The sequence below is a fragment of the Clupea harengus genome, chromosome 2 (assembly GCF_900700415.2).
Source record: "Clupea harengus chromosome 2, Ch_v2.0.2, whole genome shotgun sequence".
NCBI classification, from domain to species: Eukaryota; Metazoa; Chordata; class Actinopteri; order Clupeiformes; family Clupeidae; genus Clupea; species Clupea harengus.
In genome coordinates, this window is record NC_045153.1 from 7714309 (window position 1) to 7741250 (window position 26942).

General features: G+C 42.9%; 1 protein-coding gene and 1 long non-coding RNA gene across 2 annotated transcripts; one reads left to right on the forward strand and one right to left on the reverse strand.

Annotated features, from left to right (window-relative positions):
* Window positions 1–8025: 8025 nt before the first annotated feature.
* LOC116217892 lies at window positions 8026–9252 on the reverse strand. Its single transcript, XR_004164916.1, has 3 exons — window positions 9055–9252; window positions 8308–8468; window positions 8026–8209 (listed from the first exon to the last, which is right to left on the reverse strand). It is a non-coding gene; the product is annotated as an uncharacterized LOC116217892 (long non-coding RNA).
* A 1237-nt stretch (window positions 9253–10489) lies between these two features.
* On the forward strand, window positions 10490–25190 carry LOC105899467 (zinc-binding protein A33-like). The gene is made up of 6 exons (XM_042703279.1): window positions 10490–10495; window positions 11028–11123; window positions 11228–11474; window positions 13153–13159; window positions 13245–13363; window positions 24264–25190. Exons 1-6 carry the CDS (start codon window positions 10490–10492, stop codon window positions 24794–24796), a joined length of 1008 nt encoding a protein of 335 aa, XP_042559213.1. The 3' UTR covers window positions 24797–25190.
* Window positions 25191–26942: the final 1752 nt, after the last annotated feature.

The following is a 26942-nucleotide window of genomic DNA, read 5'->3' on the forward strand; positions in this document are numbered from 1 at the left end:
AGGGAGGGAGAGAGAGAGAGGTGGGGTTAGAGGTTCCAAGAGGTCCTGTCTGTACTGTCACACAGACATGACTAATCAGCGATGTTCAGATAGAACAGGGGAGTTCAGTACTGTCCCTTCAGTGTGTGGCTGCCAGACATAATGGCTTTAGAACACAGTCGTCAGGACTACTTTAATAACACTGACGATCCAGTAATCTCATGGCTGAAGCCACTTATTAAAGATTTGGCAATGTTGGAATTCTTGAAATATGTTTGATGGTATCTCAGCATATACAACAGCAAACAGACAAGTCAGTTGCCGTTTAAAGATGAAAGGTTATTTTCAAAAGTGTGTGTGTGTGAACTTGACATTGGCATTGTGATTGGTAGACGGAAAAACTTTCTGTTCTTTTTCTGTTTCTTTCTGTTTGAACCTCAGTTACTTACGGCAAAACTATTCACACAAGGTTTTAAAACACCACACAAACACACATCTGCGACTGCCTGATTCAAATGTGAACCTGATAGGCCTGGTTAAGCCTGGGGAACCTGATAGGCCTGGTTAAGCCTGGGGAAAGTGTGTGTTCTGTTCCCCACCTCACCAACACCATCTCCTCTCTCTTTCTGGCTCTTATCCATTTCTCCTCATTAAGATCTTACCCAACACCATCTTCTCTCTCTTTCTCGCTCGTATCCATTTCTCCTAATTAAGATCTTACCCAACACTCTGGGTGGAAATGGAGGAGAGAAATGTAATTAGTGTATCTGACAGTTTTCCCCCTCCTCTCTCTCTCCCTCTCTGTGTGTGTCTCTCTCTCTCTTTCTCTCTCTATCTGTCTCTCTCTCTTGCCCTCTCTCTCTCTCCCTCAGACTCACAGGAAACAGTGAGCTCTCTCTCTCTCCCTCAGACTCACAGGAAACAGTGAGCTCTCTCTCTCTCTCCTGATGTTTCCTCCTGGTGGTTCCTCCATGCAGCTCAGAGCTCGTGTAATTTATCGCATCAATTAAATTAATAACACATCCATTACAGTGAGGAAAAACAGGAGGAATCATCCCGGCTAAATGGAAATAAACCTCGCCTATTATTAGTTTCGGTGTATAATTAGAGAGGTACAGCAACAGAGCAATGCGGAGAGACTATTCTGGAATGTCAACATGGCAATTCTGGAACAGAACTTTCTAATGGAAACCATTCCATGTCATTCATCTGATATATCCTACCATTACGGAACACCACAATCCCTGTATATATACACATTATGAACAAGCAGGCTAGACTTTATTTGTCTACCCTGTTACATTCCTTTTGAACTAATTGTCTTCTAGCAGACATTCTCCATCTTGAAGAATGTGACTGCAATGGGACATATTAACATCAAGCTGATGTTTGTACACTGGTGCAGTGAAGCAGTCTCAGCAGTCCCAGCCATTGGCTCCACACCACGCCCGCATCATTGATCCCTCGCAGGCGTGGCCCTTGTCAGAGGCCTGGAGGGGTTATTGATTAGCATCATCAGTCATAGGCTGATCATCTGGAGGGGGTTATTGATTAGCGTCATCAGTCATAGGCTGATCATCTGTACTGAGCAGGTCCGCAGGATCATGGGAGTGGAAGACAGAGACGGGGCGATTCAGGGAGGTCACAATGCCAGACAACATGCAGTTATAAATCACAGCAGTCTATACACACACGCCACTGCATTGATCATCTCCACAGTCACTTATGCATATTTACTGCCACTTCAGCAGACTGCGCAGAAAGAGTGAGTGAGAGAGAGAGAGAGAGAGAGAGAGAGAGAAAGAGTGATTGAGTGAGAGAGAGAGAGAAAGAGAGAGAGAAAGAGAGAGAGAGAGAAAATGAAAAGAGAATGAAGCGGAGAAATAGAGGGCAGAGAGAGAGAGGCATAAAAGGATGACGGGAGTACAACTGTGATCAATCCAAGACTATGACAGTATATTGGAGTCCAAACCAACACAATGAGCTTTTCCTCTCATTGTCCATTCCAATACAATCATCATGACAGTATGATGTTGCTAATTCCACACTGGTAATAATAGCGGGCCAATCACACACACACACACACTTTTAATTAGGTTGCCATGACACCAGTGTGATTTGTTTTATAGAAGCTCAGAACATCTTCAGTGGGGGTGTATGCCAAGGTGTGCCCAGGGCTGGGTGGGTATGCTGAGGTGTGCCCAGGGTGCCCATAAGTGGTGATCAGTGGGTTGGGACCAGACCTCCACCTCACTGTTGTCTGTGGTCTCGCCCTGTTCCTGTGAGTCAGTCGGACTAACCCACAGCCTGTTCCGTTGCTAAGGACCACACCCAAGCTACTCAATGCTGAAAAAAAAGAGAGAGAGAGAGAGAGAGAGAAAGACAGAATGAGAGAGAGAGAAAGAGAGATGAGGGGGAAAGTTGAGGTCAAACACAGGGGAAGAGGAGAAAGAAATAGAGGGATTTACATAGTGCAAGGGCTCCCCCTGCTGGTGTGAGTAATGTCATTAAAGGTGCGTTCTGCGTCAGATTTTGTTAGTGAGTAAAATTCTAAAGGAATTGTTAAAAAAAAATGAAAAACTTTTGTTTTACATCTTGACCCTGTTCTGCCCTTATATGGGATGGATCCATGTACATTTCCATATGTTCAATTAGCAGAGACTTTTATCCAAAGTAACGACATATATTTTCATCAGTAGGAAATGTGTGCTTTCCGGGAATCAAACATAGTACCAATTACCAGTACCAGTTGAGCCAGTATTAACTGCACATTGGACCAGTATTAACTAAACATTGGACCAGTATTAACTGAACATTGGACCAGTATTAACTGAACATTGGACCAGTATTAACTAAACATTGGACCAGTATTAACTGAACATTGGACCAGTATTAACTAAACATTGGACCAGTATTAACTGAACATTGGACCAGTATTAACTGAACATTGGACCAGTATTAACTGAACATTGGACCAGTATTAACTAAACATTGGACCAGTATTAACTGAACATTGGACCAGTATTAACTGAACATTGGACCAGTATTAACTAAACATTGGACCAGTATTAACTGAACATTGGACCAGTATTAACTAAACATTGGACCAGTATTAACTGAACATTGGACCAGTATTAACTGAACATTGGACCAGTATTAACTGAACATTGGACCAGTATTAACTGAACATTGGACCAGTATTACGTGCACATTGGACCAGTATTAACTGAACATTGGACCAGTATTAACTGAACATTGGACCAGTATTAACTGAACATTGGACCAGTATTACATGCACATTGGACCAGTATTAACTGAACATTGGACCCGTATTACGTGCACATTGGACCAGTATTAACTGAACATTGGACCAGTATTAACTGAACATTGGACCCATATTAACTGGACATTGGACCAGTATTAACTGAACATTGGACCAGTATTACATGCACATTAGGAGGGTAGCAGAGAGACTAGAGAGCGGCTCATCTTCAGTCCCCCACGCAGTCATCCTCAGATCAATCAGGTCATCCTCATCCTCAGTTCTTTCCTCTCTCCTGGATTCCGATCAGCCTACGTGTTTCTTGGGTCGAGGTGAAGCCGGACGTCATGGAGAATTAAAGATGACCCCTGACCCCATAACTCACTGATATAGCACCTCTAAGCATTAAAGATGACCCGACCCCATAACTCACTGAATTAAAGATGACCCCTGACCCCATAACTCACTGAATTAAAGATGACCCCTGACCCCATAACTCACTGATATAGCACCTCTAAGCATTAAAGATGACCCGACCCCATAACTCACTGAATTAAAGATGACCCCTGACCCCATAACTCACTGATATAGCACCTCCAAGCATCAAAGATGACCCCTGACCCCATAACTCACTGAATTAAAGATGACCCCTGACCCCATAACTCACTGATATAGCACCTCCAAGCATCAAAGATGACCCCTGACCCCATAACTCACTGAATTAAAGATGACCCCTGACCCCATAACTCACTGATATAGCACCTCTAAGCATTAAAGATGACCCGACCCCATAACTCACTGAATTAAAGATGACCCCTGACCCCATAACTCACTGATATAGCACCTCTAAGCATTAAAGATGACCCCTGACCCCATAACTCACTGAATTAAAGATGACCCCTGACCCCATAACTCACTGATATAGCACCTCTAAGCATTAAAGATGACCCGACCCCATAACTCACTGAATTAAAGATGACCCCTGACCCCATAACTCACTGATATAGCACCTCTAAGCATTAAAGATGACCCGACCCCATAACTCACTGAATTAAAGATGACCCCTGACCCCATAACTCACTGATATAGCACCTCCAAGCATCAAAGATGACCCCTGACCCCATAACTCACTGAATTAAAGATGACCCCTGACCCCATAACTCACTGATATAGCACCTCTAAGCAGCCGGCTCAGCATCACGCCTGTGTGAGGGAGCGGGAACACAAACAGATGGTGATGGGCACAGCGGCCCTCAACACAAAGAACAAAGCCTGTTGTGGTTAGTATGCATGGATTGTTCTGGAAGACCAATAATGTCAGAACGTGACTCACGGCTGCTGTTGATCGCTGAAGCAGTTTCATTTGTTGGACCATAACCGATTACCCTTGACCCAGTTTCCAAACGGAAGATTTACCTCAACAGTCTCTCAAAAAAGCTAATGCATTAATGAATCATCTTTATCATTTTAAACTCAAGATTCATGCCATCCTCCACCCTCCACATCTGCCTGAATGGATCATATCAATTATTGTGAGATTCATTCTAGTTATTTTTTTCTCCAAATAATTTTACATTGTTACAATACATTTGTTGTGTTTCCGGTCAAAAATGACCGGCCTTTCAATTAGTTTAATGAGTGAAAATAAATTGGCAAGTTGTCAAAACTAGAAATGATACATAGTTGTACAAAACTAATGTCATAAAGACAATTACTCCCATCTTTAGAAAGGTTTACATCAAAATAGATCAAAATCAAATGTTTACAAAAAGCATTATTAACTTGGTCAATTCTGACTGGAACCACAAGTGTAACCATGTTGCAAGCGTGCGGGTTAACAGGACGGGTCTCTTTAATGTGACGAGGGTTAACAGGACGGGTCTCTCTAATGTCACGAGGGTTAACAGGACGGGTCTCTATAATGTCACGAGGGTTAACAGGACGGGTCTCTATAATGTCTGGTCACTTGTATTGGCAGGGATTCAGATTTAGCCTCTTTGAGCATCTTACTCCTCTTGAATATCATTGGCAGTCGGTACAAGGAGCACTGATCAGTGGGGGTGAGACATAATTGACATCATCACTGCAGAATGGTCAGAACAGAATCCGTGAATTATTCTACGATTTCTCTCTCTCTCTCTCTCTCTCTCTCTCCATCCATTTCTCCAAGTTGCATTGTTTGTCATTCACAGGGAACTGATCTGCTGCTGCTGCTAGCAGTTAACCCCAAAGCTATGAGCTTCAAATCGAGCTTAAACTGTCATATAAGTCCTTCTGCAGGGAAACACATATAACCAGAGTGAAACACCCTGGCCTTGCATTGTGGTTTTAAATGACTCTGGGACTGAGGCAATCATGTTGTGCTTATCACACAATGGCAGCTGAAAGCAATCGTGGTGTTCTTTTGTGCAGTGGCAACAGGGATAACTGACAAACACCATCAAAGAGCTTATGTGTTTGGCTTGACACTGAATTAGTCCATAGAAGTGGCGGCAATGCCCCCTATTGGCATAGAGTGATACCACATCTTGAGTGATGTAGAGAGGTGACCACAGGCTGAGGTTTTTTTTCAACTTCATCTAGATGTTTACACATCTTTAGTCTGTTTATCTATATGGATTGTTCTTGTCTGTTTCAGGCAGTTTAAATAAACATGCGCTTATCTCAAGCTAGGGATTTTGTTAAAAATAATGATGTCGACATTAATTTCAGAGGATGAATCATTTGATGACCCATTCAGTGTCATAGGCATCAAATTGGTTATGGAAAGAAAAGTCAAAAGATAATGTGGTAGAAATGGATGTTTTCACAATTAATTGATTGATTTATTTCTAGCAATATTTCAATGATTTGAATCATTTTCCTATTCCATTTGATCGTGTGGTATGAATAAATGGACACATAATCTTCATCTAAATTGACAGTTGGTAACATCCACATAGACATATTTCAAATTAGCTTGATCTACCCATCTCCGTTAGCTCTGTGTATCAATGTGCTCCATTTCCTCTGCGCTCAAGTCTTTCCCACTCTCTTCCTGTCGTCTCCCTCTCTCCTTCCTGTCGTCTCCCTCTCTCCTTCCTGTCGTCTCCCTCTCTCCTTCCTGTCATCTCCCTCTCTCCTTCCTGTCGTCTCCCTCTCTCTTTCCTGTCGTCTCCCTCTCTCCTTTCTGTCTAAGCCTCTGTCAGGATGCGGTTGTAGAAGGCCTTGTCGTGGATAGGTGATGATGAAGAGGGCTCCTTCAAAGGCCTCCTCACAGGCCGGCTGGATCTGCTTCTCTGGGAGGAGGTGGCCAAACTCGCCCTTGTCCCTCAGCTCAAAGGTGTAGGAGAAGGGGATCCCAATCAGACGAGCCCAGTCTCGGGAGGAACCAGAGTTAGGGTCTGGAGACGAGGAGGAGGAGATGGAGAGAGAGAGAGAGAGAGAGAGAGAGAGAGAGAGAGAGAGAGAGAGAGAGAGAGAAGTGGCAAGGGCATTAAAACACACTGGAGTAGGCCTTGGCTCTGCACTGGAGTGGGCCTTGACTCTGCTAAAACACACTGGAGTGGGCCTTGACTCTGCTAAAACACACTGGAGTGGGCCTTGACTGCAAAAACACACTGGAGTGGGCCTTGACTCTGCTAAAACACACTGGAGTGGGCCTTGACTGCAAAAACACACTGGAGTGGGCCTTGACTGCAAAAACACACTGGAGTGGGCCTTGACTCTCTGCAAAAACACACTGGAGTAGGCCTTGACTCTCTGCTAAAACACACTGGAGTGGGCCTTGACTCTGCTAATCTCACACTGGAGTGGGCCTTCTCTGCTAATCTCACACTGGAGTGGGCCTTGGCTCTGCTAAAACACACTGGTGTAGGCCTTGGCTGCTAAAACACACTGGAGTGGGCCTTGACTCTCTGCAAAAACACACTGGAGTAGGCCTTGGCTCTCTGCTAAAACACACTGGAGTGGGCCTTTGCTCTGCTAAAACACACTGGACTAGGCCTTGGCTCTGCCAAAACACATAGAGTAGGCCTTGGCTCTCTGCTAAAACACACTGGTGTAGGCCTTGGCTGCTAAAACACACTGGAGTGGGCCTTGACTCTCTGCAAAAACACACTGGAGTAGGCCTTGGCTCTCTGCTAAAACACACTGGAGTGGGCCTTTGCTCTGCTAAAACACACTGGATTGGGCCTTTGCTCTGTTAAAACACACTGGTGTAGGCCTTGACTCTGCTAAAACACATGGAGTGATAGATGGAACAGGGTGGAATCTGGGATTTATCTTTTACAGGATGGGGGAGATGTCAACAGCTCATGGTGTTAGGGTGCTGAGATGAGGGTGTGTACGTACGGCATGACTAGCAGTTCACCTGCAGAGTGTATGGTGGATAAGGTCTGTGTGTATGTATGTGTGTGTGTGTGTGTGTGTGTGTGTTTGTAAGCATCTCCCCAGCTCGTCATAGTTGGGTGCCAAGATGTGGGGGTGTCTATACAGCAGGAGCAGTAGTTGACCTGTGTAAGAAAAAAAGGACACCTCGAGGTTGAAATAAAAATCAAGCTTTAATCCAATAATGCGCACTAGCAAAGTATGCGAAAATACTTCGGATTCAACGGCGACAAAATGAATCCCATAACATCATAAAACACCACAATATATACAATAAATTCATGACTAGACTACGTATTAACCTATACAGAAAGGGGATGGTTTATTTCACCAAATGTATAATAATTAGATCGGTTGTTCTAATGCATAATAATGAAGTTCTTGTAACTCCCTTTTGTGTGAATAAGATTCCGGCAACCTTTTAGTCTGTTTGGATGATCAGCGTGTCCTTCTAACAATAGATGTGCTGATTAAGTTTAGATGGCTGTTTGGTCAAGATGGTTTTCTGTAAGCCTCCTCCAGTTCCCGTTCTATAATTGATGGCCGTCGCTTACTTTTCCCGACTGTAGGTGTTAAGGCGGCGCCAGGGTGTGGACCTCTCTAGTTAGCATAAGACACCATTTGGGGCAGACGTTTAATTCGATTACTGAAATCAAACTTTGCTTCTGTTCAGAAAGGGTTGTATCAATTTCTCACACCTGCAAAGTGGCTGGTGAGGAAGCAGAGGATCTGGTCCACTCTGCTCCCCACAAACTGGGTCACCGCCTGGGACTCTTTCTCTGACACGGGCCCAGAGCCACAGTACGTGTTGTGGCAGCAGTCTCTGGACACCCCCACAGCTGGAGCACATAGGTGTTTACTATCAAAACATACTAATTAATTCATGTTATAGAAATGTCTACATCTGTATGTAAAAGTTTGGGCACCCCTTAGCACATGCAACAATTATTCTTTACTGTTGATTAAATTAAATGCACCATTACATCAGTAATGTGTTGATGTCTGTAATGTGACTCCTCTCATCTTCACAGGTGTTAACTAGTATGCCAATTAACCTTGCTCTTGCCTAACTGGTCAGCAACAGGAGATAACCTCATCAACCCCCTCTACCCACGCCAGTGCCTCGTTGTCTTCATCCTTTTTCTTTAAAAAAACCCAAACATATTATATTCATAGCCTTCAAATCTTGCCTTAGTGAATTAGTTAGCTACCACCAGATGTCAACTATGACAAGCCCTTAAACAGTGCGTGCTCGCTCTCTCTCTCTCTAGTGCTCACACAAAATGCACGTGTACCAAGTAGTGTGAATTAGATCTGCTGCTTGAATGACACACAAATGACCCTTGATGAAATTAAATACTTGCATTTTTGACACAATGACGGTCACATACAGTCATGCGGTTAATAATAATAGGTAAATTACAGTAGCTGTGCTTATATCTCACCCAGCAGGAACATCAAGGCTGCAGCCGAGCTAGTAGCTCACAGTGCTAACAGCATGCAGGTTAATGATGCTGAAGCCCCAGTTTGTAGCTAGTAGCTCACAGCGCTAGCAACATGCAGGTCAATGACGCTGAAGCCCCAGTTTATAGCTAGTAGCTAGTACCTCACAGTGCTAGCAACATACAGGTTACACATTGAAAGTAATTTTGATCAGACAATCCATTTAGTTTTAAGTCTTTCTATGTAAAATAAAATCTCCTATAAAATTTGGTCAGTAAATGTGGGAGGTCAGTTTTGTCCCACAACACAAGAGGTGAATGTGTAGAAAGGGTTAACTAACTACACTACCAGTTCCAACGAGGAAACAGGTGTAGCACTGTCCAACCAGAAGCCTTTATGACTTTATCTGAGCCCCTCCCTAAGAAACTCCTCAAGTGAATGAGGAAATTAACTTGAGTCACATGCTGCTGTTCAGTTCCATTTGACACATCGTCCTAACAGAGTATGCTCTCTATAGGGGAAAGGATCATAAACAGGAAACAGTAGCGGTGAAGACTGGAATATTATCTTAGAGTCTTGTCTCGTTTAATTTCAGTTAATTTTTTGGTTCAGGCTGACGCGCGATGTCAGACAATTGAAAGTGAAAGCAGAGACTGTCAGGCATAATTGTAGAGCAACTGCATCTACCAGACAAAATGGCATCTAAGTCCTTTTCAGAAGAGGATTTCTCCTGTCCTGTGTGCTACAATATTTACAAGGATCCTGTTCTTCTGACCTGTACTCACAGCATCTGTAACACCTGCATGCAGCAGTTCTGGGAAACCAAAGGATCAAGGGAATGTCCAATCTGCCGGAGAAGGTGCTCAAAGGATATTTATCCTCTCAATCTCGTTCTAAAAAACCTGTGTGAGACTTTCCAACAGGAGAGAAGTCAGAGAGAACCATTCTGCAGTCAGCACCGTTCTGAACTCAAGCTTTTCTGTGAAGATGACAAACAGCTTGTGTGTTTGGTGTGTCGAGACTCAAAACTCCACAAGAACCACAACTTCAGTCCCATCAGTGAAGCAGCACTTGAGCGTAAGGTAAGATTAGTGGCCATCAATCGATGTTGGACAACCAAATGGATTTTCTTGGTAAAACTTTACCCAGAAACCCACCTCAACTGATAGTCGTGTGGTTGCTGTAGTGTTCATCCCAAACCACTAGGTGTCATCATGTCTCTTTTGTCATCTTTTCTCTCCACCGTTTTTTTGCGCAGTAATTGGCAATACCTTATTCAAAATATATCTTGTTAAACAATTCATGAAACATTCATAAGCAGTTAATGTATTTCTAAAGAAATGTTTTAACTTTAATGACGGGCATATAATACTAGATCATGAAATGAAATAATATTTATGATGAAATAATTGCTACTGTGATGGCTTAAAGGAAAATATGACTGTAAGCAACTTTCATTATCAGTATAAATGTTATATATGATATTCCCATCTTTTTTAAATGAGACAGCACACAGAAGGCAAGCAAAGAACACATGTACAATTCATATTTCAATTTAAGGTCAGCATGTTATGTTTCACATTCAACAAAAAGCTTTTATTATTAAGAACAAAGCAAAACAGTTTAATGAATTATTTGGATTCCCTTGACATAAAGTGTTGAAACTCTATTATGTTTAATAATATCTTTAATATATATATATATATATATATATATATATATATATATACACACACACACACACACATATATATATATATATATGTGTGTGTGTGTGTGTGTGTGTGTGTGTGTGTGTGTGTATAAATATGTCATCCTCAATGCACTATTGACACTGTGGTGAGCAGAGACATTTAATGGATCACAACCAGCTACCAAGTCAAACAGGCTCATAATACGTGTTTTAAATCTAGCATCCAGACATATAGAGAAATGTTGACAGTCAATACCTTAATAGTGTGTTAATTCATACCAGGATGAACTGAAGATCAAACTGGAGCCCTTACAGAAGAAGCTGGTCAACTTTAAACAAGTTAAAACAACCAGTGATACAACTGCCCAACATATGAGAGTAAGAGTTATGGATTGTTTTATTTAAAACAACACTACATATAACAGAAACTAATATCTTATATAAACTAAGACACCATTGTGTGATGACATGTGGTATTACAGGTCCAGACCCAACACACAGAGAGGCAGATCAAGGAGGAGTTTAAGAAGCTTCACCAGTTTCTACGAGATGAAGAGGCAGCCAGGTTAGCTGCACTGAGGGAGGAAGAGGAGCAGAAGAGTCAGATGATGAAGGAGAAGATTGAGAAGATGAGCAGAGAGATCTCCTCTCTTTCAGACACAATCAGAGCCATAGAGGAGGAGATGGGAGCTGATGACATCATATTCCTGCAGGTAGGACCCATGCTTAGTCTTTGTTAGTGAACCTCTGACATCAACATCTGATTATGGAGTCTACAGAGTAAACCTCTTGTTTATGATGAGATGAAGCAGAGAAATATCCAAACTTACACTACTAACACCATCACACACACACACACACACACACACACACACACACACACACACACACACACACACACACACACACACACACACAGACACACACACACACACACACACATGCAGACACACACAGACACACACAGGCTATCCAATTCAATTCAATCCATTTTGGTTTTGTAGCGCCAAAACAATCAAATTGTCTTTGACACTTTGACACCCCCTTAGAGCAAGCACAATGGCAACAGGGGCAAGGAAAAACTCCCTGTTAATCAGGAAGAAACCTTAAGCAGAACCAGAGCCCATCTGCTTGAGGCCGGCAGGGTAGAGATATAAAAAGAAGGGGGGGGGGGGGGGGTAACAATCAGGAACATAGCAGAATGAATCATACATATATCATGATAAGCATGCTAGCATACATGTGGTAAATGTACACAGCATACATGTGGTAAATGTACATATTATATATGGGGTAAATGTACACAGCATACATGGGGTAAATGTACACAGCATACATGGGGTAAATGTACACAGCACAGCATACATGGGGTAAATGTGCATAATACATACAAACATAATATGGTATATACATAATGAATACAAAATTGGTAGGAGAAAAGGTGGGAAGAGAGCATTCAAGTATTGTAGAGCTTAGTGGGTATTCAGTGTGCTCATAGGGATACTATTACAGGGGTAAGTACAGTTATAGAACTGAAAACTATTTCGATGGTGACAATTATTTACATTGCAGGTAAATCTAGCACAGAGTATGGGGTAGAATAAGTGTATTACAGTGTGGTAGGGGTGGGTACGTGTAGGCTGAGGGTTTCTCAGGTGGAGAGACTACGGCATCATCCCACAGCGAAGATAGTCTAGACTAGGAGGGAAGAAAGAAACAACGTGAGTGGATAGTGTTTAATTTGATAAACAGATAAGGAGCTACATTTAGGTAAGAAATTAACAGTAGGTAATCAGTATCAGTATTAGCATTAGCAATAGGATATAGAAGGAGAGGGAGAGAGAGGCTGTGAATTTATTTATGTTTAGTTTAGGTTATGGTTGGCTGACATGGTGCATGTGGATTTTAGTTAGGATAGCAAGGGTTGCAGTATACACAACAGCTGGTGACAGCCGCAACACGCGTGACATGCCTGTACCCAGGATCCGTAAAGACACTCCTTCATGGTACAACATGCACTGTCTGTAGGCCAGTTTTCTTGATATTGGGAATTGTATAGTTATAGTTTAGTTATGTTGGCTGGCTTGGTGTGTGGTGATTGTGAGTTATACAAGCATAGTAGGGGTGACAGGATACAATAGCAGTGCACAACTGGCTGGCGGCAGCTGCAACAAGCACCGTATGCTGTACCCAGGTTCCATAAAGGCACTCATTCACGGTACAACATGCACTGTCTGTGGCCCACTCCTGCTAAACACAACAACATGGCCAGCAAGAAGTGCTAGGGCCTAACTCTAACCCTATCCACACATGAGCAAATCATTTTATATTCGGATCGACTTTAGATGTGGAGCAATGATGCCTAACCCATCTCCCTCTTTAATTTCACAGAACTACAAGAGCACAGTGGAGAGGTGAGTGATCTGTCTCCTGTAACTCTCTTCTCTGTAGTTCTGAACCCAAACCCACAGCAGCACTGACTCCTGAATGTTATTCCAGAGCCCAGTGCACACTGCAGGATCCAGAGAGGGTTTCAGGAGCTCTGATCAATGTGGCAAAACACCTGGGCAACCTGAAGTTCAGAGTCTGGGAGAAGATGCAAGAGATTGTTCAATACAGTGAGTTCAGATGCACGTACACACACACACACACACACACACACACACACACACACACACACACACACACACACCTCCTCATTTCTCCTCAGTGTTCTCCTCCTCTCTGCCTCCTCACCATCACATCTCTGTGGGCTCCACATGAATCTGCTCTCTAAGGTTTAATGACGCCACAGACATTCTGAGCTGCAGGCTGAGCTCTTTGCTGTTCAGCAGGTTTTACATGAGGCCACACAGCAGAGAGATCAGCTGACTCCCATCCCATGTAGATGGAGGCTTTTTTCCTTTTTATCATGTTGATCTTCAGCATGGAGTTCCAGGAGTGAGTCCAGTGCTGGAGACTGGAGTGGTGATCAAACCTCCTCATACTCTTTCATCCTGCCTCTGGTGTGACATGCAGGCCCTTTGCTCAACTCAGTTAAGTCCATAACAGGGGCTTCATCATCAGTGTAGCCAGGAACAGGATTGAGAACAAGTGGCTACAGGGTAAAGTGAATGTCTGTGTGGGACTTGGGTTTGAGGTAATTTTCCAGTTGTCTCCGACTCCAAAACAATCTTGCACAGACTTTTTATGTCCACTGAATTTTACACATATGGAATCAAATTTTTTGGAATGAGCATTTTTTTCATTCATTGATTGATTGATTGATTGATTGATTGATTTAAGCCTCGGAAAACACATTGAGGAATAAGACCCTCATTTACAATGGTGTCGAGGGAACAATGAAGAGTTAATACATTGAAAAAAATAAAAATAAAAAAAATATGCATATATATATATAAAATAATACAGGAGAAACCATTTTGAAGATTCAATAAAATACTATGGTTAAGTCAACTAACCGTTAAAATCACTACAGGCGAAGTCAGTTGTACATGAGATAAGATGTGAGAATTCCCTTAATGAAATAAATGAGCACAACCTTAAAGATTTTTGGACCTCATTCCAAATGTAGGGTGCCTTATAACAAAAAGCTGTCTTACCCAGTTTAGTGTTAACATGAGGCAGATATGATGAAAGCCAGCTCTGGGAGCGGGTATTGAGGGTATTACAATTACAGCTGATGAGAGAGGAGAGATATAGTGGAAGTAGTCCAATGATCGTTTTGTGGCTGGCTAGCCAACCTTGTTATAAAGAGTACAGTGCTGTGTGCCATAGCGGTCTCCAGTGATAAAACGCAGAGCAGAATGGTATACAGCATCCAGGGATTTCAGTGTGCTTTGGGATGCATTCCCATAAATAACATCACCATAATCTAAAACTGATATAAAAACAGACTCAATAATGTGTTTGCTGGCTAGGAAAGTGAAACAGCACCTATTTCTATAATGAAAGCCCAATTTTGTTCTCAGCTTTTTTACCAGTTGATTCACATGTGGTTTAAAATAAAGCTCCTCATCAACCCAAATACCTAGGTACTTATAGCTGGTGACCCTTTCCAGAGTGGTACCATTTCTAGAGCAGAGTTTTAAACTGTTAAAATCAGTGCTTCTAGCTTTAGTAAAAAATAATCCATTTGGTTTTAGCACAATTCAGGACTAGCTTCAGGTAAATGAACTGCTTCTCAAGCATGTGGAAGGAGAGCTGTAGTCTATTTATAGCAGAGTCAATGTGAGAGGCACTACAGTACAGAACTGTGTCATCCGCATAAAGATGAACCTGAGAAAGTGGAGTGAGTGTGGAGGCAATTTCATTTTTATATCATAAAAAGTAGAGGCCCAAGGACAGAGCCTTGGGGTACCCCCTTGTCAGTATCTAAAAAAAGTGATGTTATTTTGCCCACCTTTACACATTGGGAGCGACCAGTGAGATACGTAACTGTTAAACCACTGTAGGCTCATATGGTCAAAGCCGATAAGTGATAATTTGTGTAAAAGCAGGTGGTCAACCGTGTCAAAGGCCTTTGAGAGGTCCACAAATAGTGCGGCACAATGTTGCTTATTGTCCAAGGCAGCAATGACATCATTCACAACAAGGGAGGCTGCAGAAATAGTGCTATGTCGGGCTCTAAAACCTGAGGATAGTGATAAAAATGAGTTCATTTAGGTATTAATAAAGGATTTCCGAATTTTTGAGAGACAGGATCATTTTGAAATTGGCCTGTAGTTGTTCATGTTATTAATGCTACCACCCTTGTGCAGTGGGAGAACATGGGCTGTTTTCCAGGTTGAAGGGATAACACCAGTTGTTATGGAGAGATTGAAGATGAGAGTAATATGTTCAAAAATTACAGTAGCTGAGGTTTTCAGAAAGAAAGGTAGCCTGGATGCCAGACGAACTTAGCCCCGCCCACAAAATTTTAGGTCGGGAAGTTCGGTCTGGCATCGCTCCGCTGGGGAGAAACTATCTCCTTTATACGATGATGGACAGATGATCAACCGTAACGTAATCAACCACGTCACCAAAGAGCGTTGGGTTGAATTTGTTTTCAACAAACATGGCTGCCGCTGGAGAGCTGAAATGTGGAGATTCGAGTCTGTTTTAGAAGACATTGACAGCACATTCATTTTGAAAGAGGAACAGAGAAACGCGATCAAGGCATTTGTCGATCGAAAAGATGCTTTTGCCGTCCTTCCTACGGGATCCGGTAAAAGTTTAATGTATCAGCTGGCCCCGATGGTCTAGGTGATTCTCTAACAGGTAATAACTCTGATTGGTTCTAGGTATATCCAATTGAGCGAAGAGGCATTTTTTTCCTGGTTCGGTTGAAACATGCCCCATAATCACAGCCCAATGGAGCGGTATCAGACTCATATTCTGACTAGAATTATGAGTATGACATCATCAGGCTAAAAGAAAGGGTCAAGCTTGTCATCACCAGTCGATTTCTTTGGATCAATTTTGATCAGGGCATTGCAGACCTGAACTGAATCTAATATTGTCAGACTAAGGCTGCTCTCTGAAAGTGGAACTGAGATAGCGGTAGGTGTGCAGGGATCTGCTTGAAGATCAGTAGTATGGACAGTATTATCAAAAAGGTGCCCAGCTGCAGCAAAATGTCTGTTAAAAGCAGAGCAGATGTCAGAGGGTTCAGTTAAAACAGTGGAGTCTGCTAAAATGCTAGCAGGCGGGCATGAACTGCGCTCTCCTTTTAGACTTTGAATTGCTTTCCAGAAATCTCCTGGTCTATTGGACGATTCAGTGAATTGGCTTTCCCTCTCCTGACTGCTGCATTTATTTCGCAATTGTCTACTCTAAATGTAAGCCAGTGGGCATGGTCATTTGTCTGCCTTGCTAGATTCCATGCCTTGTTCCTGGAACAATGCAGTTTTGCAAGTTCATTAGCAAAGTCTTTCAGATTAGGACGAGTGGGCACAGAAATTATCTGGGTAAAATGCAGGTCAGAGGACAGCTCCTTAAGAGCTTCGGAGGTATCAGTTGACTAATCTAAATTAAAATCACCCAATACAATTAGTTCTGAGTCAATAAGAGGAATACGAAATTCTGCCATCTTGTTTAGGGCCATAGTCGGGGCACTAGGGGGTCTGTAAACTCCAATGACAATAATGGAATTATTGTAACCAAGGTACATTTTTAGGGAAATTAATTCAAAGCATTTTGGGATGGATACAGTGTTTAAAATAGCAGCAGCATAAGTGCTTTTAACATAGACAGCTACACCACCACCCCTGCTGGCCCTATCAGATCTGTAAATATTGTATCCCTGAATATAAACTGTTTGGTTGTCTATATCTTTATGTAGCTGTTGTACCTCTGAACTAGTGAGAAATAACCACAAAGTCATTCAGAGTTTTCTTCATCAAACATAATGGTCTTTACTCGACAATCACACAAGACAGAGAGAGAAAACCCGCGATTTCCCCTCAACTAAATATCTATAGACTCAAACAATCGATCCTCAGATCATGGATTAAGGCAGAATAACTAGACAACTGATGACTGTCATAAACCTCGTATTGGCTGAATTAATTAAATATCTAAGGCACATTAAAACCATTTAAGCATTTAACATTCTCGAAAAGCCAACTATTTGTATTTTTACCATGTAACAAATAAAGAAATATTACCATCACTGCTGAACAGATGTAAATTCTTAATCTCACGCTGTGCTCTATCTATGTCATATGTTATCAAAAACCTGAATCAAACATTCAAAGTTCACACACAGTACAGCAGTGTATCAAACACCTTAACACACATGTAAAGCTCAATTTAACTCAATGTTTGGATCATAATAGCTGAATGTGCCAGCTGAATGTACCATGTAACACACTCCCCCACAAAATAAATGTCATCCCGACATCAACACATTTTACAATTTTTTTTATTTATTTTTTTTTTACAATTCTTCATCTTCTGAAGACCAGTGTGACTCAGGGGTCACCAGGAGGCAATGCTCAATAGTCCATAGTTACAGTCCATCAATGGTACAGTATAAGCAGTCGCTAGAAACAGTCCATAAGTGATCATTGACCACAGTAAACAGTCCATAAGTGGTGACAGCCCACTATGTAAATAGTCCATTAATTGCTCATGGTTTCAGTCAAATGTATTCTAGTGTGTATGCTCATGCTTGCTGGAGTCCATACATCGGTGGTGGCTGGACGTAATATGGCTGTAGGGGTAACAGCCATGGGACCATGAATGGTGCAGGGTAGACCGGCAATACCTGAGATGTTGGCTGAATGCTGTAGCAGGATGGGATACCAAGCTGATCATAGGTCATGCGCCTTGGTGGATGCCTCTCCCTTGGTGGTCGCTGGCAGAGTGGCTCCGCAGGTTCAACTGCATCATGTGAGGAGGGGGAGGCCGGTGGTGAGTGCTCATCAGGTAGGCCTTGGTCAGGTACCCCCTCAGGGTCATTGAGGTCCGCCAGCGGATTTCCCTCAGGGACGGGGTGTGCTGGGGGTGGTGGAGAAGGCCATCATCTACTGTCAGTTTGTCCCATTCCCTGAACAGGCATTTTGTTTGTGAGCTGAAAGTCCTCAGCTCATTGACAGCTGGCTTGGAACCCAACAATTTAAACTCCAACACAGGACAGATTACTTGGTCGGCTTTTTGTGTTTCCCTTAACTGCTCTTTTGGTATAGGGCTGATTGGTGCAGTGGCTAACATATTTTCAGGATCAGTTGTGACTGAAGCAGCAGTGAATGACCATGTTGTAGGGGAATTTTCCTGTACCTCTATAGCCTGTATGGCAGCAGTGACCGTGTTAGGCAGAAGTTCTTCAGTGCATTCTCTCATTAGCGCATCAACATCCAGTGGCATCCTTGACAACGCATCAGCGTCACTATTGCTCTTTCCTGGTCTGTACTTTATGTTAAAGTGAAAATCTGCTAACTCTGCGACCCACCTAGAAGTTGTTGCATTGAGTTTCGCTGTTGACAGGATGTAAGTGAGCGGATTGTTGTCAGTGTATACTGTGAAAGTTGGAGCATAGTACAGATAGTCTCTGAACCTATCAGTGACAGCCCATTTCAGAGCTAGGAATTCTAACTTGCCAGCATGGAGATGATAGTCCTTTTCAGCTGCTGTTAATGTACGAGAGCCATAAGCAATAACCCTAAGCTTGCCACCCTGCTTTTGATACAGTACGGCTCCCAAGCCTTGATGTGAAGCATCAGTATGTACAATGAACGGCTGAGTAAAGTCGGGGAAGCCTAGTACTGGTGGGTTGAGCAGGCAGTCAATCAGCTGTTCAAGTGACTGTTGGTGTTGGTCTGTCCACATGATTGGCTTAGTTGGGGGGACAACACAGCTTGGTTTTTTTTGTCCTTTTTGGGGGGTTTTATCCATTTTTGCTTTGGCCAAGTATACCTTACTGGCGTCATTTGGTTCTGCCTTCAAAAGATCATATAAACAACAGGCTTTTTTTGAAAAATCTTTGATGTACTGCCTATAGTACGTGAGCTGACCGAGCATTTTTCTGAGCTGGCCGACAGTTTGCGGTCTGATATCCTTCAACGCTCTGACTGCTTCAAAATCAGCTGGATCAACTTTACTGCCTTCTGCAGACACTATTCGACCTAGATAGCGGACTTCATGTTTGAACAGGTCACACTTACTTGGCTTAAGTTTGATGCCATATTCCCTGAGACGTTGCCGCACTTTCCGTACATCATCCACATGATTGTTGAACATCTTACTAAAGACAAGTGTGTCATCCAAATAGGGGACGCAGATGTCGTCCCTTAGCCCCTCCAGACATTCTTCCATACACCGCTGAAATTCCGCAGGTGCGTTCATTAAACCAAGCGGGACCCTGACCCACTCATACAGCCCCCATGGCGTGACAAAGGCTGTGAGTGGCCTACTTTGCTCTGACATAAACCCCTGATGATATGCTTTCCCCTGGTCTAATAGGGAAAACCAGGATTTGCCACCAAGACTGTCCATAATGTCCTGAACCCGGGGGATGGGCTGACGGTCAGGCAGGGTTTTTCTGTTCAAGTCTCGATAATCTATGCACAACCTGAGCGTTCCGTCTTTCTTTCGAACACACACAACAGGTGACGAGTATGACGAGTTTGATTTTCGAATCCAGCCCTGTGCTATCAAATCATGGAGGTAGTCCTTCATCTCCTGGTACAGGGGGCTGGGCACTGATATGTATGTTCGTCTCACTGGGTTAGTGTCGTTCAGGGAAATGGTCATGCGAAGACTCTCAATGCAGCTAATATCATTGTCCGATTTCGAGAATGAATGACATTCCTCTCTAAGCATCTGTCTTACTACCACTCTCTGACCCTCACTAAGATGGCTTAAGTCTACAGGTGGGTCCCACCAGTCAGTGCTGTCTCTTGTGGGTCCCACACTTGTATGACTCACATTCACTGATGTTGCCACTTTCTCAAAAATCTGGGCGGGCAGTACTGTCATAACATTCTGCACTGTACCAATTAAAGTGCGCCCAGGCATCACAATGGCATGGCTAGTGGGGTTAGAGACGCTAATCGTAACGACTGGGCAAACATTCTTCTTGACTCTTACTAACATGTCATGAAACTCAAGGCCGTCTGGCCAATGTGGGTTCAGGTCTGGCTGAAAAAGCAAAGTAATATCCTCTTTAAAGGGCTGTGTGACTACACGACAATGAACGTCAATGTTACTATGCTGTGGCACTGTCACCCGCTCTCTACTAGTTTTTACGACATACTCACTGACTTGATCCGCGCTAACAGCCTGTATAAATGCCTTAACTTTGTTTCTTTTAAGGTTTGGGAAAGCTTTTCTCACTGCATGGTACTGCCTGTTCCTCTCAGTCTTTGTCAATATATGCTCAATAACATTGAAGCCTATAATGGGGTGAGACAGATGCCGGCCTTTCATTACAAGCACTGGAATGATCAGTTCTTCTGCCCACTCTGTTTCAGTAGCTAGTTGAAAACTCATTTCAATCCATCCCAAATATGGCATTTCAGTTCCATTTGCAGCGGTCAGTATCAGATTATCAGGTGAGTCAATGATCTCAGAAACATCCTTTAATCTGGCGGATGGCCAGTATTCCTGTTTCCATCTCTCATCAATGATTGACACTTGCGAACCTGTGTCCCATAAGACTTGCACCTGGTGGCCATTCAGAAAACATTCAACAAGACATTGCCTGCCAACTAGTGAGGTAACTTTGTGGGGGTGAGCAGGTTGAATGAGAATTGGTGGAGCTTTGTGGAAAAAGTGTTCATGGCCATGTGACAGTTGCATGCATTCTTCCTTATGTGCAGCCCAGTGTTGCTTTTGACAAGTCTTTGTACAATATAGTGTCTTTTTGCAGGATGAGCACTGCTTCATTTTATCAGGGAAGTTCGTACTGCCACAATTTGCACATTTCCGGGACTCTCTGCTTGCTATGGTTAACACCCGCCCCGTGGTGGTAACCCTTCCCTGTTTAAAGGAGTCTCTCCTGTTGATCTACTCTCTGAATTTGCACCCTGCTTGGAAATGTTCCCCACTTCCACATCGGTAGCAATGCATGCAGCGTTCATTTGTTCCCAACCGCTGGCAAGCGAAGCATTTACGGGGGTTAATAGGAGGGTAACTGGGATACTGGTTCGAACCATACTGGATTGGGAAAGGGGCTTCAGTTTGGGGCAGGTTGAAACCATACTGTCTTGGAGCAGGGGGTTGGGGCTGACCAAAGGCACTGTATGTCTGCTGCAGGGGAGCGGGGGGCTGGAGATTTCTGTCCGGCCAAGCTACAAATGGGGCGTCGGGCTGTGGATGAAACCTAGTCTGCTGCAGTGTCTCTTATCTGAGCTATCTCTGCACTGAGACATTTTAAAGAGGCTACACCTGTCTTGAGCTCTTGTATCTCTGTTAGCAGTCCTGGGTAGTTCCTAGTTTTTATTTCCTTCTCTGAGCACTTTGCAGGTGGTGTGTCCTCTAACTGTACTGCTCTAACACTTGTGACAGACTGTTGCGTGTTCATTTTCTTTTTGTTCCTTCTTTCGTCCTCAGTAGCACAGGCAACATTTAACTTCTCTAACAGGAGCTCATCTGAGGTCTCAGTATCTAGTAGCAGAGGCTGCATGTCCATTCTGATATTGTCATTCTGAAGCCCAGTGAGAAGTGTGTGCAGACAGATGTGCTGGACTAGGGCCGGGTCATACTTGAGCCCTGATTCTGATTCTTGTGAAGCAAACAACACTTTCTGCCTCAAATCGAAAACGCGCATAAGGAAGCTCAGAGGGGTTTCTTTGCTATTCTCTGCTTCAGTGGTCAACTGTTTGAAAAGCTCTGTAGCACCCCTCTCTTGGAAATGTGCGCGCAGGATGCGTCTGAGAGTGGGAAGTGTCAGCTGGGGTCTTCCCTCCAAATAGCTACGCAGTTGTAAGCCTGGAGAAATAGCTCTAATTACAGCATCGACAATTTCTATTTCGGGGTAATGTCTTTTCAGTCCATTTTCAATCTGATGAGCAAGGCTAGAAAATGACAATTTATCCTTCTGACCTGCTTCACCTATTTGGCCTGAAATCTTAAAATCTTTGCGCCAACATGCGTTTGGCTGCTCATTAACGGGCCGACGTGGAGGTTCAGGGCCAGTGGGGCTAGCAGGGGTGATTGGATCAGATTCGTCGTCTGGTTTCTTTGGTGTTTTATTTTGGTCATAATCTGTATTTCCCAATTCTGTAAGTTTATCTTGAAGCGCTAGTAATTCAGACATGCCATCGTCTTCTAACTCTGCCACCCCTTCTCTTTCCAGGTGTTTCATTATGTGCGTCATTAGCGCCATGCGGGTCTTTCCCTTTACGTCTGCTCTGTCTTCGCCCGATATTTTCATCGAATCACAAATGTCCAGCAAATGCTCTTTTTTCAAAATATGTAGCCCCCGTACTACTTCCTCCTGTAACTCTTCTAAAGCAGCCATTGTTAGCAGGAATGGAGAGCCCTTGGCTATGCAGGAGGTGATTAGCTTACCCCTGATGGTCACTCGTTAGCCTCAGGTAGCGTGTGCTCAATTACCAGCTTTCAGCCCTCCTCACTGCTGCGTCTTCTCCGTGGTAGCCTGCCTGGTTTCTTTTTTTAGCGGAATTGCTGTCTCAGCACTCAGTCGCCAGGTTGTGGATACTGGACATCTGAATAGCAATCCCAGCGGGGCCTCCAAATGTTGTACCTCTGAACTAGTGAGAAATAACCACAAAGTCATTCAGAGTTTTCTTCATCAAACATAATGGTCTTTACTCGACAATCACACAAGACAGAGAGAGAAAACCCGCGATTTCCCCTCAACTAAATATCTATAGACTCAAACAATCGATCCTCAGATCATGGATTAAGGCAGAATAACTAGACAACTGATGACTGTCATAAACCTCGTATTGGCTGAATTAATTAAATATCTAAGGCACATTAAAACCATTTAAGCATTTAACATTCTCGAAAAGCCAACTATTTGTATTTTTACCATGTAACAAATAAAGAAATATTACCATCACTGCTGAACAGATGTAAATTCTTAATCTCACGCTGTGCTCTATCTATGTCATATGTTATCAAAAACCTGAATCAAACATTCAAAGTTCACACACAGTACAGCAGTGTATCAAACACCTTAACACGCATGTAAAGCTCAATTTAACTCAATGTTTGGATCATAATAGCTGAATGTGCCAGCTGAATGTACCATGTAACACACTCCCCCACAAAATAAATGTCGTCCCGACATCAACACATTTTACAATTTTTTTTATTTTTTTTTTTTTTACAATTCTTCATCTTCTGAAGACCAGTGTGACTCAGGGGTCACCAGGAGGCAATGCTCAATAGTCCATAGTTACAGTCCATCAATGGTACAGTATAAGCAGTCGCTAGAAACAGTCCATAAGTGATCATTGACCACAGTAAACAGTCCATAAGTGGTGACAGCCCACTATGTAAATAGTCCATTAATTGCTCATGGTTTCAGTCAAATGTATTCTAGTGTGTATGCTCATGCTTGCTGGAGTCCATACATCGGTGGTGGCTGGTGGTGCCAGCTGAATGTACCATGTAACATAGCCATGTCTCAGATATGACCAATATGTCAGGGCTTGCTTGGTTTACCAAAATATTAATGTGGTCAAGTTTGTGACGGCTCAACATACTTCTTATGTTTAGGTGTAGGATTCTTGGGGGTCATTTATAAAGTTAGCGATATTTTGCTTGACTGTACAGGCGTTGGGGGGCGAAGAAATGTCTTGTATCTGCAACAAGCCCCTGAGAGTTTGTGTTCTGAAACGTCGCGGCGGGCGAGTTTTCCTCCTCAAGATCAGGGTTGAAATGTCATGTTGATCAGGCAAAAGTCTGTCGCCATAGGAATACAACTGCAGACAGGAAGGCCTTGCTGCTCACAATGGCCATTTTCATCAGTGTGTTTCAGTTTTGTATTGAAGACCATCATCATCATTCTCATCAGTACTTCATCTGGATTCTCGCTCTCTCTCTCCCTCTCTTTCTCTGTAGCTCCTGTGACTCTGGATCCCAACACTGCACACCCAAAACTCATCCTGTCTGAGGATCTGACCAGTGTGAGATACAGTAATGAGACACAGCAGCTTCCTGATAACCCAGAGAGATTTGATGAGTATACCTGTGTTCTGGGCTCTGAGGGCTTTAACTCAGGGACACACTGCTGGGATGTGGAGGTTGGGGACAGAGATAATTGGTTCATGGGAGTGAAGACAGAGTCTAGTCAGAGGAAGGGAGGGAGTTTCATCTGTGGAGTCTGGCGTGTGTATCAACATGATGGTGAATATAAAGCATACTCTCCATCCCACCCACTCACTATCCTCACAGTGAAGCAGAAACCCCAGAGGATCAGAGTGCAGCTGGACTGGGACAGAGGAAAGCTGTCATTCTCTGACCCTGATAATAATACACACCTACACACTTTCACACACACTTTCACTGAGAGAGTCTTTCCATTCTTTAACACTAAGTCATCTCTGATGATCTTACCAGTGAAGGCTGCAGTAACAGTAGAGCAGCTCAGTTAGAGTTCAGACACCTGCTGCAGTTCATCTCCTGCAGGAGGGAAACACTGAACACTGATGATCAGGCAACATTTTTATTTTTGCTATTTGTTCTGGCAACACAATTTATTCACATAGAAAAATGCATTGGTGATATACATGCCAATGATTCATCTGAAGTTGTGGTGGTTATTATATTTCATAGTTATTGTATTTTCATGGGGAGTAATCTGGTCAATTCAGCACTTAATTCTGATGATTGGTTATGGAAAATACTCCTTATTTATTTTACTTTTCATGAAATGACTAGTTTTCAGAAACTCTACCATGATGGGCACCTGTTGCCTAATAACCTGATATCTTCATGCCTGAACTGCTGTGGAGATGAGTCTATAATGATGATTGGCTCAAAGATTATGTTTCAGATCAAAATAAATTGTATTAGATAGGTCCTGTTCTCATTAAATACATTCATAATTGGTGCCATGTTAATTATATCTGTAATCTAAAATATTCAATAAACTGTGAAATGTCATTTATATCTGTAATCTAGAATATTCCATAACTGTCTAATGCAAGCTGGTGACATAGGCATCGCCTATCGCCACACTCACCATTCCACATCTCCCAGTTTCTGATCACTGACTCCATCCACATCATCACACACCTGAAAGCCATTATGGACTCAGTAAGTCACTGAATAAGTACCTGTGTCACCTTTTATGATATCACTATTCAAGTCTACTTCCTGGCAGATCATCCCTGGTAGTCTTGATACTCACCTGTGTCTGCCTCTCCCTTTACTGATTTGACTGTTCCATTGATTGTTCTCCGATTGACAGGAAGGACTCTAGTCCAGCCTCTGAAGGACCTGTCATACAGAAAGAAACACCCAGTATGGACTAAGATTACCCAGAGCTACCTTAGATCTAGGGAGAACAAACAACAACCATATGTTTAGAGCCATACTCTCCATGCTCAGATTCTACTGGTGAAAACAGATGTATCTCAGCCATAAGAAATGTATTTGTGCTGGTAGGTAGGTAAGTAGGCGTGTTTCATCATTTATTCACATTAAGTGCAGAATTCAGAGTGCAGAGTGACTGTCTGTGCAGGTGTGATGTGTTGCGCCAGCCAGTGTCTTCAGCCAATCAGAGTCTCCAGATTTCTCCTGCAGGTGTGGAGGCTGAGCAGGTGGAGACCCTCTGGTGCCCCAGCAGAGGAGCAGCAGCCACCTCCACCCTCATTGGGCCTCCTGTGGACACATTCACATTCACCTCCACCCTCACACTCACAGCCACAGCCACAGTCACATTTGCAGTAACAGTCGACTTTGCAGTCACATTCACAGTCAACGCCACGTTTTTTCACACATGACCACAGTTGCATGCAGAGTTTCTCCTCATCAGATAAAATTACTGATTATCGTCACTCAGTTATCACCCACATCATCAGTGGCATCAGTTCCCGTACTGATAGGGAGAACCAGTTTATCAAAGAATGTTCAAGTTCCTTTTCATTCCATGTTCAGTACTGACCAATGAGAAGTCACCATTCACAGAACCACTTCCTCCGATTCGGCCTACCTGAGAAAGGGAGAGAACGTGAGAGACATATTAGGCCAGGCAAAGTGACCCATTCTGGAGCCAAAAATAGAATTAATTGTAAAATAATTTTTTTCAGCATAGATCATTTCTATGAGGTGTCCAGAACAACATACTAAAAGTCCTAAGAAATCCTAGTTGAGGAACTATGTTTAATTCTCATCAATCTGAGATGTGTGCTAATAAGGCATGGCAAACATACACCTCAAAAATGTATTTTTTTCCTTTACTCCTATCAAAATAAAACTTTACACAATGAAAGTACCCATGACAAGTAAAACATTTTGTATTACAAGTTTCTTTGAAAATGAATTTTATTATGCAAATGAGCTATACACTAATCGAATATGCCCAAAATACACCCAAATAGGCTTAATTTTTCCCTTACTCCTACCACAATAAAACTTTACATAGTAAAAGTATACATGTAAAGTAACTTTTTTTGTATTACAAGTTTCTCTTGAAATGAATTTGAATATGCACATGAGCATCACACTTATTGAATATGTCCTAATTGCATAGGCAGAAACACCATACCCCTGGCAGGTACTACCAAGCCAGGCAAT

Coding starts and splice junctions, on each gene's coding strand:
- LOC105899467 (XM_042703279.1), top strand. Junction 11,124..11,227: donor CAACTGCCCAACATATGAGA/GTAAGAGTTATG, acceptor GTGGTATTACAG/GTCCAGACCCAACACACAGA. Junction 13,364..24,263: donor GCAAGAGATTGTTCAATACA/GTGAGTTCAGAT, acceptor CTTTCTCTGTAG/CTCCTGTGACTCTGGATCCC.